Source organism: Corythoichthys intestinalis, chromosome 8 (assembly GCF_030265065.1).
Source record: "Corythoichthys intestinalis isolate RoL2023-P3 chromosome 8, ASM3026506v1, whole genome shotgun sequence".
Taxonomy (NCBI): domain Eukaryota; kingdom Metazoa; phylum Chordata; class Actinopteri; order Syngnathiformes; family Syngnathidae; genus Corythoichthys; species Corythoichthys intestinalis.
Window position 1 is genome coordinate 20840205 of NC_080402.1, and position 20201 is coordinate 20860405.

The 20201-nt window shown below is 39.4% G+C and overlaps 1 protein-coding gene across 3 annotated transcripts in view; it reads left to right on the forward strand.

Moving 5' to 3' along the window:
* Nucleotides 1–20201, forward strand: part of ctnna2 (catenin (cadherin-associated protein), alpha 2) — a 464321-nt gene that overhangs the window by 381444 nt on the left and 62676 nt on the right. For 2 of the 3 annotated variants that reach the window (XM_057842763.1, XM_057842764.1), the window contains 2 exons: nt 5293–5449; nt 5527–5727. In XM_057842763.1, the coding sequence (XP_057698746.1) occupies nt 5293–5449; nt 5527–5727 (358 nt within the window). Of the gene's footprint in view, nt 1–4111; nt 4415–5292; nt 5450–5526; nt 5728–20201 lie in introns of those variants that run through there. The other variant, XM_057842765.1, reaches the window with a different exon arrangement.

The following is a 20201-nucleotide window of genomic DNA, read 5'->3' on the forward strand; positions in this document are numbered from 1 at the left end:
AGATGACACCAGTGAAAACACACGGCGCGCTTCGTTAATTTATTTGCAACGCTTGACTCGCGTTATATTGTTCCCTCGCGGACATATTTCTCCAACAAAGTAATCCCCGACATCTATGAAATGGCACGCAAAGCCATCGAAGATGATTTCGCTAAAGCACATAGTTTCGCCCTGACTGTAGCCAACAGCCTACAACCTACACCTAGATATCTCATGCATACAGAACTACATGCGAAATGACAGACTCGGTAGCGTTAGTAAACAGCTGCCATTTTAGAGCAGTAAACTTCTCAGAAAGGCTCTGTTGTAGTGAACCTTCCTAGCGAACCTAAGTAACTTTTTATCTAAAATACTCCTAAATCGGCAAAATCTTGACTTGAGTCTATCTTTAAAGGATGAAACAGTTTTAAAATGTTCACATGTCGAAAGTAGACAGAAGGGAACTAATGCAAAAACGGGAGCAATTTTATCAACTTTAACGGTTGATTCACAACATTAAATGACCTCCAAACATAGCAAAGGTTACTATGGTTTTTTTTGGGTTTTTTTTGTTTGTTTTGTTTTTAAATGAAAAAAAAAAAAAACATGAAAGGTATTACCAGTTACTTTGCCAAGTAACTTTTTTACTACTGTGTGTGTATTTCAGTAGTCAGTCACTACACTAGCCAAAGAGCTAACAGCATTTTAACAGTCGAAAATGTTTACATTTTAAATGTTTATTTCATTTGTTTTAAAGCAAAATAAAGGCAGTTTAAAAAAAAAAAAAAAAAAAAAAAGCAAAACGCAAACCGTTACCGAACCGAAACTGTGATCCCAAAACCGAGGTTCAAACTGAATCGTGGGCTAACTGAACCGTTGCACCCCTAATCATTAGTAACATTAACAAGTGACAATATAATTTTTAACTTAAAATTTCAAAATATTTGTTACACAGATGGAATTGGACCCTTTTGAACAGTCAATAGTAAACACAGTGCCATCCTAACTGATTCTTCATCTGGCACTTATACGAGCAAAATATTCTACAGCATCAGGGTTTTTTTGGCTTTGTCATGAACTACACGACATAGCATCAATCACCAGCGTGTCTTCTTCACTATACATACTACTTTTTGCAGATCCGTGTTGCTAAGGGAATGGACACGACCTTTCACTCCCCGGTAACCCGGTAATAAGGGTCAGTTGCAGCTATGTGGAACTTACAGGAGTTGGACAAAATAATGGAAATGCCTAACATTTTGGCATCATAATCATTGAACATTATTGTTAAAGAATGGCATGAGGAACATTCTAATGAAGATGAGCATCTCGTATGGCCGGCACAATCCCCAGACCTCAACATCATTGAGCATGTATGGTCAGTATTAGAGAGTAAATAATGATGGCGATTTTCACCATCATCGTCTCTAAAGGAATTAGTATTCTAACTGAAGAATGGGTTAAAATTCATATGGAAACAATTCACAAGTTGTATGAAACAATGCCTTGGAGAATTGAGGCTGTAATTGTCGCAAAGGCAGACTTACATCATTAGTTTTTCTTGATTTTTAAGGTGTTTCCATTATTTTGTCCAACCCCTATACAGACCTAGGTTGGCTTGCCTTTCCAGAGCCAAATGCCCCATCTTCTATTGTCAAGACGTTTAGCTCAGCAGATAGTGCACTCGACTTCCGATTGACATTATAGCGGAAACGCGGCATTGCAACCACAGTGGGTTTGAGCAGCACGTAGGATCTACCACCAACACATTGATGTCTGTTCGTAATATAAGTGTTACCTCCTGTATTTATGGTTTTGTTTACTCCATTGATAAACAATATTGCCCATGTGCATCCACAAAGATGAAACAAATCACCATTATTGTGCATGTTCTTAAGACAGGCATGCACCATTTCAGACAGGAAGGATTGGCAGTCAGTGGGTGAGGAAGCAGCTCTGAGAAAAAAAAAAGCATAAAATGGAATGACAACGTTGCTTATTAAAATTAGTTGTGAAAACATTTGATGATTAATGTTGCCGTAACTGGTCTAAATATATTGGCAGCCATCCTAGAAAACATGAACTCGGACCCTGGAACGCGTTGAATCCAATACAGCTGCATTCAGAGCTTGGCAACGCAGAAAACTAATGATAATGTGTGTTTATATTATGCCATATATTATCAATAGGGGGGTTAAAGATTTAACAAAGCTCATATGTTGGAAGTTTGTTCCGAGTATACTAAGTAGACAGAGAGACCTGGGTGTAGGATTTTTCACTGTATATTCAGCATCATGCTTCATCATGACCAGTCCAATTACAGAGTGTAGGCATGTGCTGGTATGAGATTCTGACGGTATGATAACCTTAAGCCAAAATACCACGTTTTCACAGTATCCCGGTATTGCAATTAAAGCTCTAAAACTTTCAGATATCTGGGTTTAAAAAAATAAAAACTTTTTCCCCATTGAACAGGATTTTTATTTATAAAAATATTACCAAATTGGAGCATGAGTATAATGTTAAATTAAAATAAAAAATAATAATAATAATAATAATAAGTTCACAATGTTCTATATAAAATTAAAATAAGTGAAGTCCTTTAGGTGAGCCTAAACCCATCGCTACAGCTCAACAGTAAAAGCATCAGAACAAAAAAAAAATATTTATTTGCCATAAAAAGCACATGTGTATGACTTGTATCATGTTTACAATATAAACACACTTTCTTTCTCAACACAGACAGTTGCCAGAGAGAAAAAAACCCACCACATTTTACCACCGCTAGACACACTAAACACTCTTGAGTTGACTATCGTAGCTAGTGGGAAATGTTCATGACAATGTTTACTAACCTTCATTTTGTATAAATGCGAAATAATATTGGAGGTATTGCCTGCTCGGCAGCCACCTTTCGCAAACATTTTGTCGGGTGGCCCTCCTCCTCTCAGCCGTGGCCGACTGTAACTTTTCTGTAGCCGAAGTATTGCCATACCAGCGATTTAGTTTTCTTCGATGAGGAAAAAAGTTGTGGAGTTTCACCCCCTCCTGCCATCCTGTAGCACAGCTGACTCACTAACACTGAGCAACAACCAACAGGGGAGGATTGAGCCTTACAGCTGCTAGCGAGGGATTTCTCCATGCATTTTTGGGACTTAAAAAATAGCTAATACCTTAGCCACGGTATGACTGATTTTTTTTTTGCTGTTTTGAAACCCTGACGTTTTCATACCACGGTATGCCTTGAAATTGGTAATCGGCACATGTTTAGCAGAGTCATAACACAACTAATAAAATTAATGCTTTGCATGGCACTAACATAATGGGATAAGACTTTTTCGGGTATAGCAGACCTTGCAGACAATTATCCTAAATATATTGGTTAAACACATGACTTATAAGGCTTTCTGCTTTGGATTTGCCAATATGACAGTCACTATAGATTAGGGGAAGTCTTGAACATGGTTGAGAAATGCTTGACTTTTAAAGGGGGAATATGAGCAAACTTGTTTAGAGCCCCCGCCCACCCTCTCCCACCAAGCTCAGGGTTCCCGCGGGGCCTTAAAAAGTCTTAAAAGTATTGAATTTATGAATTTGGAAATAATACCTTTAAAAGTCGTGAAAAAGTATTGAAATTTCATATCTGGGTCTAAACTCTATAATGTACGTAACTTCTCTGTGTCTTGTTCCTGCTCAAAAGCGTCATTTGTCATTTTCGCCTAAATAAATGAATGGGGTGGAGGAGCCAATCATTGGGAACACAACACAGCCCCGGATCAAAACCCCGTCCTGTGGGATTCCCGCGTGAATCCCCTGTCAAGATGGGAGTCTCGACAAAATTTCAAGATTTTTTTTACACCTAGCCATACATTTCATATTAGAGAGATTAGGGGAAATGTAAATTCAACGAAGCATGGTTGAGTAAAGAATCCTTCCGCCTTTGGCTCAAACCAGTGGGTAGCAGTGTCTTTGAGGCTTTTTGCATCTTATGCAAAAAAAATAAATAAATAAATAAAAAAGATTCAGCTGGGTACAGTGGGCATAAATTGTCCAAGCACAAAACCTCCATGAGAGAAAAGAAACAAACTACCTCCATTGCCAGTGTTTTTCAATATGTCTGTATAAGACAGCCAGCTGCTTACGAGCCTGAAGAGACAGAAGCTAAAGCCAGCCAGCAAGTTGCTAATGTAAGCGAAGCGACAGCAGCTAACATTAGCCAGCTAGCTGCTAGTGCTGCAGCACAGCTGCATCCCAGCCCAGCTACGAATGCTAGTGGATTGGCGAGAGTGGCTCTACGCACATCATTTGGAATAATCAAAAGCAGAGGTGTTGTGGCCTGAGAGTTTAAAATGACGCTTGCCACGCTAAACGCTAATGCTAACGAGAACGTCTCTACTTGGCCTGTGGTATGTTTTCTGGGCTGTTGTGGTCTCGCGTGAGTACCCTATTTAATATGCTAAATTCTTACATCCAGCACACATTTCCACTTTCGAGAAATAATTTAACACAAATTCACAGATTTTGTTTTTTCTTTGTCGATATGGCTGTGAAAAAAGTGATTTAGTTTTTAAAAAATGGTATTAATTAGGTCTGAAAAAGTCATAAATTTAACTTTTAACCTGTAGAAACCCTGCAAACTATTAGGGAGAAGTTTACTCACTGGCCACAAACTAAAGTACTTGAAAGACAAAGCTAAAATGACAATTTATAAAACTCCCATTTAAATGACAATGGGACATTGTGTTAATCATAAATAAATACAGAATACAATGATTTGTTTATCATGTTCAACCTATATTTGTTTGAATACACATTAAAGAAGAGTTTTGAAGTTCAAACTGATCAATTTTATTGTTTTTAGCAAATAATTATTGACTTTAAATTTTAAGGATGCAACATGTTCCAAAAGAGCTAGGACAGGTGGCAAAATGACTGAGAAAATTAAGGAATAGTCATCAAACATCTGTTTGAAACTTCCCTAAAGTGAAGCTGCAAATTCAGAATAGGTGGGTGCCATGATCGGTGCTATGTATAAGAAGAGCTTCCTGGAATTGGTAAGCCATTGCTCAGGCAAGGCAAAGCTGCAGTGAGCATGGGCGGAGCTTAGGGGTGTGGTCACAAAAACAGTATTGATAATTTGCTGAAAACATTAAAGTTTCTCAGTTGTGTATTTAATTAATTACCGGTCAAACATAATTTGCAAATCACTGTATTCTGTTTTAATTTATGTTTAACACAATTCCCCAACTTTATTTGAATTGAATTGTGATGTGTTTCTATCTGTGGGATTTAACAATTTCTTGGTATTGACAGGTTATCAATGCTGCCCTGACTTTGGCCGCTAGACCTCAGAGTAAAGTGGCCCAGGATAATATGGATGTTTTCAAGGATCAGTGGGAGAAACAAGTGCGCATCTTGACTGAAGCCGTGGATGACATCACTTCTGTGGATGACTTCCTGTCTGTATCAGGTATGAACCAGTGTCGAGTGATCAAATGACAAGAAAGTCATTCAATTCCATTGAGTGTATTTTGCTCTTGTTCCAAGAAAACCACATCCTCGAGGATGTAAACAAATGTGTCATAGCACTTCAAGAGGGGGACGTTGACACTCTGGATCGAACTGCAGGAGCAATAAGGGGCAGAGCTGCTCGGGTTGTGCACATTATTAATGCAGAGATGGAGAATTATGAACCAGGTGTCTACACAGAGCGCGTGCTGGAGTCCATCAAGCTGCTGTCTGAAACCGGTTAGTATGTTAGAAATACACTTGCTTGTATTGTAAGGGCTTTTCATTGTATCCAGTGGTGGTTTAATTGGAAAAACAAAACCTTCCTTTTTCCTCTTTACATCAGTCATGTATATACAAAGGGTGAGTAGTAATTCAGTAAATTGACTAGGCATATTCTTACTTTGTTACTTGAAAAGAAATAAACTCTCTACAGTTAACTCATTCACTCCCACCAATTTTCACCAGAGCAAGGCCCTCCGCTCCCGGCCGTTTTACTGGATTTTGACTGATTTTGCAAGGTCCACAGAAAAATATGTTCTATTGCTATATAAACATGGAACCCACCAAAAGAAAGATTAGACTATCTTCTTTTAGCAGGAAAAAAAGTTAGTTCATATCTTTTTCCATTCTTTAGAAATCAGCTTTAGAAAATAGCTTAGTTTGAGCAATTTTTCCAATTTCTGATGAAAAAACAGAGAAATTGAGCTTTTTGTTAAAGCATACATTTCAAACATTACTTTGACTTTAACACTGCTATTTTTTGCTTTAGTTACATCCCAAACATCCGAATGTTTTCCTTTTACAAAATAATATAAACAACAAGACAAATAGAGCTTTTGATAGCAAAGTAACAATTTATTTACACATAAATAACTGAGAGATGACATTGTTGTTGCTACGACAGCCTCGTAAACTTTTCCCTCATCGCTGCCTGTCTCTTAAAGATGGATTTTTTCAGTCTCTGCGGGGTCTGCTCGGTGAGCAGCACGGACTCAACAACATTGTCAGCTGCACTGGTGGACCCGGTCGTTCTACTCGGTCGTCCAGCGACTGGCATCCCGGGCGTCCTCTCGGTTGTTCTGCTCGGTCGTCCTCCGCCTGGCATCCTTACGCCGGAGCCCCAGCCGTGTTGCCGTTGAATTGGGTTGCGGGTCTTACCAAATGCGCTACTGCCCTCTAGTGGCCAGTTTTATTGCTTTAAAATGGATTTTCAGCTTTATGCTTTGGAGCTCAGTTGAATCAGAACCCAGAGATGTCTCTTATGAAAAGAACGTAAAAGATGTATGAATACAGTGTCCTCTATAATTATTGGCACCCCTGAAAAATATGTGTTTTTTAGCTTCTAATATTTTTTTTTTATTCAAATAATATGGGACCTTAATGGAAAAAAGAGAAAAATCCAACCTTCAATACAAGTGAATTCATTCAGTGGGGAAAAAAAATCCCACATAAAGAAAAAAATTATTTGACATCAAATAATGGGTGTTATACGTTTTTGGAAGAAAATGAGTTAAGGGTTTGTGAAAGTTTGAACAGGAGACACCTTAGCCTAACATTATTGACAGTAAAATGCAAGAAAAAAAGGTGAAAAAGAGTTGAAACAGTGTCATCGAACAGAGTGTGTTCAAGGTTGTGTTGACGGTACTGCTTTCTAAAGGATATCGGCATGGTCTGGTTGCACACTGCTCCTAATGCAGAGCTGCCACTGATCGTATTGGAAATGTTGATGCAAAGATATTGGCAAATTGAATGGTGTGTCACACAGCTTTTATTGGCCTCCAAGTGACGTTTGCAAGTTCTAAACACACCTGCCTCGTTGTGCAGCGTCCCACATCAATTTATTGACTGGCATTCAAACCCTGGCTGCCACCTGTTCATTCTGGTGTACTCTTGGCTTTCCTTGATTTATCATGTGTGATGTTCATTCATTTTCCGAGCCACTTATCGTCAAAAGGGTCGCGGGGGGTGCTGGAGCCAACCCAGATAACTGTGGGCAGTAGGCGGGGTACACCCTGATGCAAGTTTTTGGGATGTGGGAGGAAACCAAAATACCACACAGCTACGGGGAGAACATATAAACTCCACACAGGTAGGTAGGCCATAGGCCGGGATTGAAACCCTGATCTCAGAACTGTGAGGCTCACGTGCTAACCACTCTTCCACCATGCCGTCATGTGTGATGTTATTTATTATAATTATTCATTTATTCGTCTTCCGCTCTGCTTCCTAATGAGGGCGGCAGGGGTGCTGGAGCTTATCCCAGCTATTTATTGGCAGGAAACAGGGTACACCTTGAATTGGTTGCCAGACAATTGCTGTTCACAAGGTGGCTAACAACCAATCAAACTCACTCTCAAACCTAGGGACGATTCTTAATTGGTCAATCAGCCTACCGTGCAGGTCTTTGGGACATGGGAGGAAACCGGAGCACCTGAGGAAAACCCACGCATATTAGTGTATTTTTAAAAAGGCAGCAGGAGCAAAACTGAGTTCGGTAGTACTTTACAGAGCTACTGTATGTAACAATGTGCTAACGTTATTATTTTAATCATTCGTCATCCACAAATTCTTTAAAAGTGTCGATCTTCTGCATCCAAACTGGAGCTCCTCAGAAATTATGCTTATTTTGCAAAGGCTCAAACAACAAGTGCAAGCAGACACGTTAGCCTAAGCATCCACTATCCATTCACTAGTTGTGCGGTATCTCTGTGCCCCGCCATCTGTCATCCATTGCTCCCACACCCCTCCGAACTTAACTTTTGCCATGTTTACACCTATGTTGAGCGGTTGCTTTGTCTTCTTAACTTGGCGAAGGTCATTTTCCAGCTTCCTCTACTTGCGAACCATGGGTTTGTTGATCTTGAATTCTCTTGCAGATGCTAGATTTCCATATTGCAGTCCAAAATGTACGTCAAAAGCCTGTATGTGTAGGAGCCATTTTCAGGGGCACCGGCACTTTTTACCTACTGTGGAGGGGTAAGAGTGTAAAGGTACATGTATTTGTAGTGAACCATTTCGGTACGTGCTGCTCGGTTCAGAACGGAGGCGTACCGAACGAGTTTCTGACGCAATGTAACTAGGGCTGTCAAAATTATCGCGTTAATGAGCGGTAATTAATTTTTTAAATTAATCCTGTTAAAATATTTGACGCAATTAACGCACAAATCCCCAGCTCAAACAGATTAAAATGAGAGCACAGTGAAAGGTGTACTTGTTGTGTTTTTCGGAGATTTTCCGCCCTCTGCTGGCACTTGTGTGCGACTAATTTTATAGGCTTCAGCACCCATGGGCATTGTGTAAGTAATTATTGACATCAACAATGGCGGGCTACTAGTTTATTTTTTTGATTGAAAATTTTACAAATGTTATCAAAACGAAAACATGAAGAGGGGTTTTGATATAAAATTTCTATAACTTGTCTTTTAAGAACTACAAGTCTTTCTATCCATGGATCGCTTTAACAGAATGTTAATAATGGTAATGCCATCTTGTTGATTTAGTGTTATAATAAAGAAATACAGTACTTATGTACCGTATGTTGAATGTATACAGTATATCCATCTTGTGTCTTATCTTTCCATTCCAACAATAATTTACAGAAAAATATGGCATATTTTAGAGATGGTTTGAATTGTGATTAATTGTGATTAATTATGATTAATTAATTTTTAAACTGTAATTAACTCGATTAAAAATTTTAATCATTTGATACCCCTAAATGTAACCCTTACTTTTCGAGGCTGTGAGTCGATCGGGTTACAGTTTATTTGTGTAGATTATATTTATTCCGTCTTCTCTATTATAATGAGGACCAACACGGTGGGACCGTATCAACAGGGCCACCGCGAGAACGCAGTGAAACGCGGGCGTTAAAGTCAATCAGCCAATGCACACCAGTCGCAGTACGGCCGCGTGTTAGACGCGTCCCAGACACGGCTCAACACGACGCACGCGTAAAGAATGGCAGATTTTATTGTTTGACGCGAGACGCGACCCTCCTGCGTCAATACTACTACCGGTAGCTAGGATAGCAGACCGGAAGTTGTGTAAAAATACGGTGGACCCGGTCGATTTTCAAGCTAATTTGCAATCATAACCCGCTTTTTGAGTTCATCAGATCTCTTAAGTGGTAGATCGGGGCACAGTTGACTTGTCTTTGTTGATTTACTGCTGTCTTCTCTGCTATAATAATAACCAACACGGCCCCATGTTCAATACAAAACCCTCCTGCCACAACAAAACAAGTAGGAACTAATATTCACATCGGAACTAAAGTTATACAACATAAAATATACAATATAAATGAATATTACATCACATTTGTAAAATATAAACACATAATAAAATAAATGATAGCCCATTTAAATAAAATTAATTGAAATGAGCTAAAACGCCTGTAATTAAATAATAAGAATAATCAGATCCTGCTTACACAATTAAATGTATTAATTTCTGTGTGGCGTTTTAACTTGAGAAAATCCATCAATAAAGCTTTTGAAAACCGTTCATAAGAAAAAAAAAAAGATTCATTGATGCATTTCATTTATAAAATACATGTTAAAATCTGTCATTGGGATTGCTTTTCTCTTTAGCGCAGGACTTTTTTTTCTTTCTTTCTTCGTTCTTTCAGAAAGAAAGCTGACCAATATGCGGGGTCTGAAAGGCAAATATTTGTTGGATCATCTTTAAATACCCGCTACTTTTTTAGCAGAATTCTAGCTTTGTATAGGCTGATGTTCCTATTCTTGAAAGCACAAAGTTGTGTAATAAACAACCAGCACATTTATATTTTGCATTGCGTTTTCTTACTGTACCGAAAATTAACCAAACCATGACCTCAAAACCGAGTTACGTACTAAACCGAGATTTTAGTGTACCGTTACATCCCTAGTGGGGGGCATTCACATGCTCACTTCTCCATTTCACGTCCACATTGTGTCCTCAGTCACGTCTGCCTTTCCTCTATATAACCAGCATGTCGGCTGCTAATGCTCTCAGTTGGTCAAGCGGAGTTCCAAGTTATAGAACAAGCGGAGTTCCAAGTTATAGAACAACTTTTACAGAATTTGGAACTCAACATTATAAGGTCCCCCATCCATCTTGGAGAAAATTTTAGGCTTTAAGTGTTTAACGTTCTGAAAATTTGGTATCATTATTGTTATATCATTACAAACATAAATCTGCAGCTTTCTTGTCAAAGAAAATTGCTGAAAACCTCAGAAGTCATGACAAAGCGCATTAATAGTTTGGGATACCGCATGTTGCAGGTTGAATGTACTGTACCTTTAAACTAGACCTTATGCTGTGGAAAAAAATACAACTAAAAAGTAGGCAGAGTCGAGATTAAGTACCTACCTGTCTGTGTGCTTCAAATCAGATTAAAATGCCTCTTTTAATCAGACAGCCCCCAGCATATTTTAATTTTTGATTGCCACCCTCCTGTTGATCATTCAGTTCTCTCGTTCCCATTATTGCCCATTTACCAAGTGACTATGTCCATTGTTTCCCTTGTTGTGTGCATGTGCTGGGATAATTGGTAACACAATCATCAATCCTAGCAGCTAGCTGATAAATTGCAAACAGCATCAGGTGCGTCACGTGCTCACACTGTCATCAGTCTGAGTCTCATCTGGCACTGACACCCACATAATAGACCTCCTGCAGCACTAGTTATATGCTGTCATAGGCACATTCTATTTTGTTATTGCATGAATCTATTGCATGATTCTCTTCATTTAATTTGGGCATTTAATTGATAAAGTACAGTGGACACTTAAGTTTAATTTTATATGACTGTAACCTTGTCTCACATTAAGGCGATAAAATTCTGCTACTGTTCCATTAATCCTCCATGATGTATCAAGCTGGAATTATCAGCAAATCAGACTTGCACTTTTGTTCTGTGTGAATTTGCTTGTAGTTGAGTTTATCATCATCATTATGTAGGGACCTTATCTTCATAATCGTACAGTGCTTCATGCTCTGTCCTCAGAGCTTTGACTGAAAAATATGGTCTCCATGGGATCCTTGAAGTTGTTTAACACATTCTCGTTTTGTATGTAGCATAACCTTCAAATAATAATGAAAGTTCCAATAAAAGATGCTTCTCCATTTTCTGCTAGTATTAACGCGATAATTAACAGAGCCTTATGTGCTACTGCAGGCTGAAGGCTGCATGGCAAACTCCCAATCATAATTCCACAATTAATTAACTCATTTGCTCCCAAAAATGAATAAATACGTTCTAATTTTAATTGTTTCAGTGTCTCAAAAACGTATTCATACGTCTTTTACATCTTTTTTTTTTTTTAAAGAGACATCGCTGGGTTCTGATTCAATTTAGCTTCAAAGCACAAAGCTGAAAATCCATTTTTAAGCAATAAAACTGGCCACTGGAGGGCAGTAGTGCATTTGGTAGGATCTGCAACCCCATTCAATGGCAACGAACGGCCAAACCGCACGGCTTGGATGCCAGGCGGCGGACAACCGAGCAGAACAACCGGTAGGATGCCCGTGATGCCAGGCGCTAGACGACCGAGCAGAACGACCGGGACCACTAGTGCAGCGGACAATGCCCTTGAATCTGCGCTGCTCGCGAGCAGAGCCCACAGAGACTCAAAAAAATTCATCTTTATGAGACAGGCGGTGATGAGGGAAAAGTTTAACCAGCTGTCGCGGCCGGAACAACGTCATCTTTCAGTTAGTAATGTCTAAATAAATTGTTACTTTGCTATCAAAAGCTCTATTTGTCTTGTTGTTTATCTTATTTTGTAAAAGGAAAACATTATTCAGATGTTTGGGATGTAACTAAAGCAAAAAATAGCTGTGTATGAGTCAAAGTTATGTTTGAAATGTATGCTTTCACAAAAAGCTCAATTTCTCAGTTTTTTCATCAGAAATTTGAAAGTTGCTCCAACTAAATTATTTTCTAATGCTGATTTCTAAAGAATGGATAAATATATGAAATAACTTGTTTTTTTCTGCTGAAATTTGAGAGTTTAATCTTTCTTTTGGTTCTTTTTCCATGTTTATATAGCAATAGAACAGAATTTTCTGTGGGCCTTGCAAAATCAGTCAAAATCCAGTAAAACGGCCGGGAGTGAAGGGCCCTGCTCCGGTGAAAATGGCTGGGAATGAATGAGTTACTCAGCCCTGATACAAAAAAAAAAAATAAAATAAAATAAAAAATAAAAAAAAGAGCTCTCAGGATCGCTGCATATACATTGCAAAAATATATCTACCAAATTCCCCTGTAATCCATACACAAAAAAATGGGTGAACAGCATAAAACGGTATTGTACACACCAACAAAAACAACATCAGTAGCAACTTGACAGGCCTTAAACCTGTAACAACATGACTGGTGACTTAACAGGCCTTCTGCCTGTAAAAAGTGTAGAGATTATAATCTACACACTAAAAGTCAGTGGCAGGGAGTGTATTTTAGAACAGGGGTCCCCAACCTTTTTTGCACCACGGACCCGTGTAATTTGGGTCTTTTTTTTTTTTTTTTCACGGACCGGTGTTATGTCAAATTTTGTACCCTTATAAAATTTTGCTCCCAAAAATGCCTTCTTTTATATTCAGTATGACTCTCAATGTTATCCAACGGTGCTAAAAAAACTATTTATATCATAAACATACATGTGCAACACAAAAATGGCGTAAATTAATGTTTAAAGACACAGCAAAGTTGTTAAGTGAGAGAGCTGTGTGCAGCTGTTGTGTGCAGCTATCATGGCAAATGTAAGTTAATATTCCTTTCTTCAAAGAAAATTTGTAGTGTGTACTTTGGAATCGCTGCATTCGCGGTCATTTTTAACGTTACGCGCATGCCAAATTTGTCAGAACACCGGCAATGCGTGGCAGAAAATACAGCAAATATAAAATAACATTTGTTTTCAGCCCCGTCATGTTAAGTGCAGGGAAAATACAACTCACCCGCTGAATCAGTGGAAGGCCCGAGCTTGTTTTGTTGCGACGAGATGGTCCTGAGAGGGAAGAGTGAGAGAAGCCCACTTCACAAAGATACGATGTTGGAAATTGTAGCACAGTTTGCAGTGCTCTCCTAGCGATGTCAGGATATTCCGAAATGACTTTAATCCAGAACCTCGGTAGAGTTGTTGTCTCAAATGTACGTTTAAGATCGTTGTGATTTGCGATCTCTACAAACTGATATTCTTGTTGAACCGACATGCTCGAATCACTCAGTTTATTCACATACGGGTCACGAATCCACTCCTTCGCAGTTCGTGGGTCTTTAGTGATTGGGAAGTAGCATAGATTTTGTTTTCTTCGAGGTTATAGGCTCATCTTCTGGCTCGTCAAGTTCCCTTTTCCCCGTAAAAAATCTGTCAAAAGACGTCTGCTTTTCAGTCATTCTAGTGTGGGGGCAAATTATTTCCAGGAACAAATGTGATGGGTGACGACCTACGTCATACGTTATTATCGAGGCCAAGAGCACATAGATATACAAAACAAGATGTACTGCTAACAGTCCAATCAATGCATTTCTATGACGACCTCCTATCCTGTAGTTGTATATCAGTACCGGTCCGCGGCCCGGTCGTTGGGGAACCCTGTTTTAGAGAATCCCTTAATTAACTCTGACCTTATAAAGTGACGGGGAGCATGCTGACATCACCCTAAACCTTCTAGTTATCTCTGCTTGCTAAATCTGAAATCAATTTGGTAAAAAAAGAAGTAGAAACATCTAGTGTGTCCATTTGATAACTGCCAGCAATTCTGAGTCTGAAGGCCCTGCCAAGATTACATTGCTATGGCAACACAAAGAAGATATGTGATTGGACAGAAAACAAAAAAAGAGACTAAAAGCTTGGCTGCCAAGATATACGCTGTGAAATGAAGACAAATGAGTGATAGAACTAAACACTGTCATGTAAGCTGTAAATGTACTTTTGATCGTGTTTAGGCCAGCAGAACAAACTTAGAAGGCCCTCAGTAAATCCAACTGTTTGAAACGTTATTTTCTGTACTGTTCATTAAATTATCTGACAATTCTAAAATTGCCCTACCTGGTGTGAATTTGGGTGAGTAGCATAAAACAAGTCTTGTCTCCAGCAGCGAAGTAGCACACATGATTGTCCCATGTTGGCTGACAGCAACTTAAGTTTTTGCCTCCTTGTCAAACATTAAGATGTTTTAAGGCCTTTTATGCACAATCTGGGCCATGAAGTACTTATTGATCATCCTGAACCTTTGCTTCTCTCATTCCCTCAAAGACCCGATGTCTATGAATTTGATCACAGTCAAGGGGAAATCTATAGCTGAGGGAAAGATGATTAAATGTAGCTGAACAAAAGGAAAAGGATGCGGGACCACACACACTTTTAGAGGATACCAGGTCTAATTAACTCAACTCTTCACAAAAATCAATAGCTGTCACCAATGATTTTACTAAGTGTTTCAAGCTTTTTGTGGAATTCATTGATGTTCTTCCCCTCACCCAATCCAAACCCCGCCTGCCCCATCGGTAGTGTGCATGCCTCAAAGATTTGCTGTCAACTATCTAGTATGAGGCCTGTGAACAAAACAGCAATGAGATAGATCTCTTTATTTATTTGACAATCGTTGTTAAACTTGGGTCGTGATTCTTCACCTTAAGAATCATTTAGATGATTAGAAATATCCAACCTTGGGGGAACAGCTTTCGGACATAAGTTGACAGCCTTGATCTCAATCCTAGCAAAACTTTCCCTGAATTCAACAAGATCAAATCTCTGATCACACATGTTATTTTGAAGGGAAAGACCCAGTTTAAATGACCCTGATGTGAAAGGCTCTCAAATGATTTAAGTATGCAAATTGTGAATTTCTTATTCTTTAAATAGTGGAGAAAATAATCTTTGACACAAAAAAAAGACACATCTTAAGACCAGTGTTGGGAGTAATGCCGTTATAAATAACGCCGTCACGTAACGGCGTTATTTTTTCAGTAACGGGGTAATCTAACTGATTACTTTTTCCGCCCTTACAACGCCGTTACCGTTACTAACGGTCAAAAGCGGTGCGTTACTTACTCTGAATAAATTGAAGAAACTACCAGCCGTGTCGAGTCGACTCTCTGCTCTGATGATTTGTCATCCAAGACTTGGGGTGCGTTCAGGTTCGAGAATAGCGCACGTACTTCTGACTCCAAGCTGTTTGTCCCTGCTCATTCAATTAGACAATGTGTTCCAAAGTTTGGTAACGTTTCTGTGTTTGCTACACCTGATGCTAGCCTCGTTCCCATCTCCCACTGTCAGCCAGCAAAAATTCTGCTTCCATCTTGAGGACGGCAGATGCTTTGAAGGTAACATGAATTGTCGGGAAACTAGCCTACCTGAATGCAGCCCCTCGAGAGATGCGATGGAAGTGATTGTGATTGGCTGAGGGTTAGAGTCATGTGTCGTGGTAAGCCAAACAGAGCTGGGGATTTCACAAGCAAACCGGAACAGCGCGTGCGGCAAACACACACACGCAAAACAGATGCACAGGGTCGGGATGGCAGAGCAGTCAGAAGAAAAATTGTCCTTTAAGAGGTGGAGATATAGACACTATTTCAAGTTTGTCGAAATTAAAGGAAAGAACCTGCATGTAATGTGTAATTTATGTCCCGGGGCAAAGCTTTTGTCGACATCTGTGGTAAGCAATTCAAATCTGTTGAAGCACCTAACAAGTTAACTACCTGTCTGTTCTTCTCTATTCCACTGAATCGAATACTGCTCAGAAAATTTCAAATTCTTTGATATACAACAAGTTCTTTTTAAAGTAACGGAAATAGTTACTTTCCCTGGTAACTAGTTACTTTTTCTATAGAGTAATTCAGTTACTAACTCAGCTACTTTTTGGAAGAAGTAGTGAGTAATGTAACTAATTACTTTTTTAAAGTAATGTGTCCAACACTGGTTATGAATACCTTGTTGCAATTTAGTTGACTCCCCACAAAGAATCAATGTATATCCGTCTACGAGTGTGGGGAGGGTTCCCTTATTTAATTGTGTCCATGACTACTTGTACATCTTTGTGACAAGGGCCACATCAACACCAGAACACTTATCATAACTGGCTGACCTCTGACCTTGTCTCAATTTGCTCATCCTTCTCTCTCGTATATTGAGTGTGACTAGATTAATGGGCCGGCCAAATACTGGCAGCAAAGGCACACAACTCTTGGGTGTAAAGCTGAGCCATAGATTCCTGACAGACAATCTACACATCGGCGCAGGATTGAATCGTGTCCTTGGGAGGAAGAAAATCAATAGCTTAATGGGAAAGTGGTTATGGTCAAATTCTTCCTCTCCCACCTCCTTCCTCCTTTCTTCTTACAAGACACTTTTTGCCAACTACTGTAACTCCCCATGTTTAAACTAATCTCCTCCGCAAAAAGTGGGCGACACATTTTAAAGTCAATCATTAACATGGTGCCTGGAGTGGTAGATTAAAAAACTGATATATGGCCTAACTTAGTGTGCAATTTCAAGGGGTGGGGTTGCATTACTCCTAGTTATTACATCAGGGCGTGTTAAATAGGATTTAGCCAGGGTTTTACATTTTTGGACCATTACTAAAGAAGGAAAGCAATTTCATGCTGTCTATGAGTCCCAACCTCAAACTTAAACCAAAAACTTAAATTGCCATATAGACTTTATGTTCATAGCAATATTATGTTCCTGTTCCAAAATATATTCGAGCATCACATTTTCATTACAGGAATGTGTTATGAATAGGGGCACTGTAAAATAATAAAAGTATAATACATGGAGTGCATTGTAGTTGCAGGGTCAGTGATTTTGCACTCTTGCCTCAGTCAGGAGATCCAGGATTGAAAATCAGTTGGAATTTGTCAGTCTTAAGCTTCAATGTCCTCTCATCCTTGAATGTCTTTTTTTTCTCGGTACTCTGTCTTCTTCTCTCACTCTTTAAAGAGCATACGACACCAGAAAAAAAGTCTTAAATGGCATTATTATGTGAATTAGAATCATATTTTGAGACGATTCGACTATATACAACAATTTAGCTAAGCGCAGATGACGAGAAATTAGTCTTTTAATCTGCCGGTTAGCCACGCCTACAATTATAGGGCTTTAGCGTCCCCAACAGGTGGATGACGTCAGCGGTAGACTAGGCTCATCGGTTTTACTATTCAGCCCATTGAGGGGGAATTGTTCAGAACGAGGAAAACGCGACGAAGACAGCTGCAAAATGTCATTGTTTCAGTCTCTCTACTACCAATATTTTTACAGGATATTCTTTTTATCCAAGTATTTTTCCCCAATAGCTATATAAATGGCTTGAGAAGGACCAGTCAGCCCATCGAGGGGGAACTATTCACAATGAGGAAAACGCGACGAAGAGAGCGGCAAAATGTCATTGTTTCTGTCTCTTTACTTCAATATTTTTACAGGATATTCTTTTTACCCAAGTACTTTCCCCAATTGCTAAATAAATGGCATGGTCATGACAAATAACAATCTTGTGCTAACTGGAATATAAAATAATAAAAATCCATTTATTCAAGACGACATGGCAAAATTACTCCATAATGGTCAAAACAGTCGACTTTACCTTTACTGTCACACCTCCCGAACGATATTTTATGACACCTAAATCGGACATATGTCATTTCCCTTCCCCGGCTTCGGAGAATGTAAACAGACCAGAAGGAGCAACAGCTAGCCGACATGCTAACCCGAACCGAGGGATGTTTCAAAGTCTTCGAAGTGGAAAATCACACATAACTAGCCTGGATTATTTGACATGACGACCCGGTTGTCGAGTTTCTTTGCGGATCGGCAAACCGCCCGGTGGAGAGCAATTTACAGTTCGTTCGCTGAAGGAGGGTGGCTGGAATTGTAGTGCAGCTAACGTGCTAACAGCTAACTGCTAATGGGCATGAGGACAGCTTTTTACATGCCTATCAATGATCAAACGTAAGTAGTCCTTTATTTAAAGGAATTTTATAGTGTTTACTTTGTAATCACTGTATTCGTATTTGACATAATACAAAACAAGATATTTACTCACTTCCTTGTAAGTCCAATGGTCCCACAGTAAATATCCACGGTGAATGGGAACCTTTTGAAACTCCAAAAAGGCGCATACGCCTCTCCCGCATACAGAATGATTTTTCTGCAGCCGTTTGGCTGGCGTGATGCAAAAAATAAAAGTATTAATCCGCAAAATCAGCTGAATCCTTCGTCCTCATACACAACAGTACACTGTAGCATGAAGAGGACGTCTTCTACCGTACACGTCACAGCGCCCTCCTCCTCAATGCGAGACCGAAGCCGGAAGTCACTCATTTTCCTGGCGCGGGATTCAAAAAACTAAATAAATATAGCGATCGCTTCCACACACATCCAAGCGATCCATATCATTCAGGAGCATAAAATACCGCGTGTATTATGAAATAAACATGCTTTTTCGTGTCACAAGCACTTTAAACATGCATGTTAGGTGAAAGCAATATTAATGTTGGGTTGTTTATACTGTGCGTTCACTTTTGATTAACTGGAAACCAGCCAGGATGTCCCCGCCTCTCACTTAAATTCATAGATTGCAGTTACAGTACTCTAATTGGGACACACAGTCTAGACAAGGATGTATGTATGGATGGATGGATTGATGGATAAATGGATGGATATTGAAAAAAATACCGTATTGGCCCGAATATAAGACGACCCCGATTATAAGACGACCCCCTCTTTTTCAAGACTTAAGTTTGAAAAAAGACTTTTTGAACACCAAATTAATTTTTATACAGAAACGACCACGGAAAGCTTTTCTCTGACTGAGCATTTTTTAGGCGATCTTTTTGAGCTCTCCATCTCCGTACATTACACTCTGTGACACCATATTTCACAGCCGCTTTGCAGTTGTTTGAAGACACCGCCTCATTTATCACCATCAACTTGAAGTTTGCGTCATAACTTCTCCTCAGCTGCCGGTGTTCTGCCAAAATGTCCTACATCGGCGAAACGTCCTACATTAGTCGAATTTGACACCTAAATTACTACCGTGCGCTCTAAACTTGTTTTGTTTAGATGCATACAGGAATAACGTACTAAAGAAATGCCTGCAGAAAATACTTAAATGTAGTTATGTCAAATAAGGACGATTTAAATACGCTACGTGACTAATGTGGTCAACTGCTTCAAAGCTAACACAAAAAAACACAATGGTTAAAAGTATGAGAGGGTAATACATGCAAAAAGTATCTTTGAGGCTGTGAAAAGGTTCTAAATAACTAAATAAAAACAAAAATAGTGAGTACTCGCCGCTTCCAACCGATGTGCGCATGCGTGTGAATGCATATGCAAGCGCCCTGAGCATTGTGTAGGACGTTTCGCCGCGTAGTAAGGAATGGCCAAACACCGGTTAACCTGGCCAATCTTCGACCCACTTTTCTCCAAATTGTCGCGAAGTTTCTCCATTTTCGGTTATCTCTTCTATTACCGGTATTTTCTTCTCTTTTCCTTCTTACCACTTTCTTCTTCGTGTCAGGGGTTCCCTTTGGCCGCCCGAGTCGCGTTCAGCATTCGATTCATTGATGACTGGCGCCATCAAGCGTCGTGAATGGGTATATGTCTAGGCCGCAGTTTTTTTTTTTTTTTTTTTTTTTTTTTTTTTAGACCGCAGTTATAAGACGACCTCCTCTTTTTCAATCTTATTTCAGTGCAAAAAACATCGTCTTATATTCGGGCCAATAC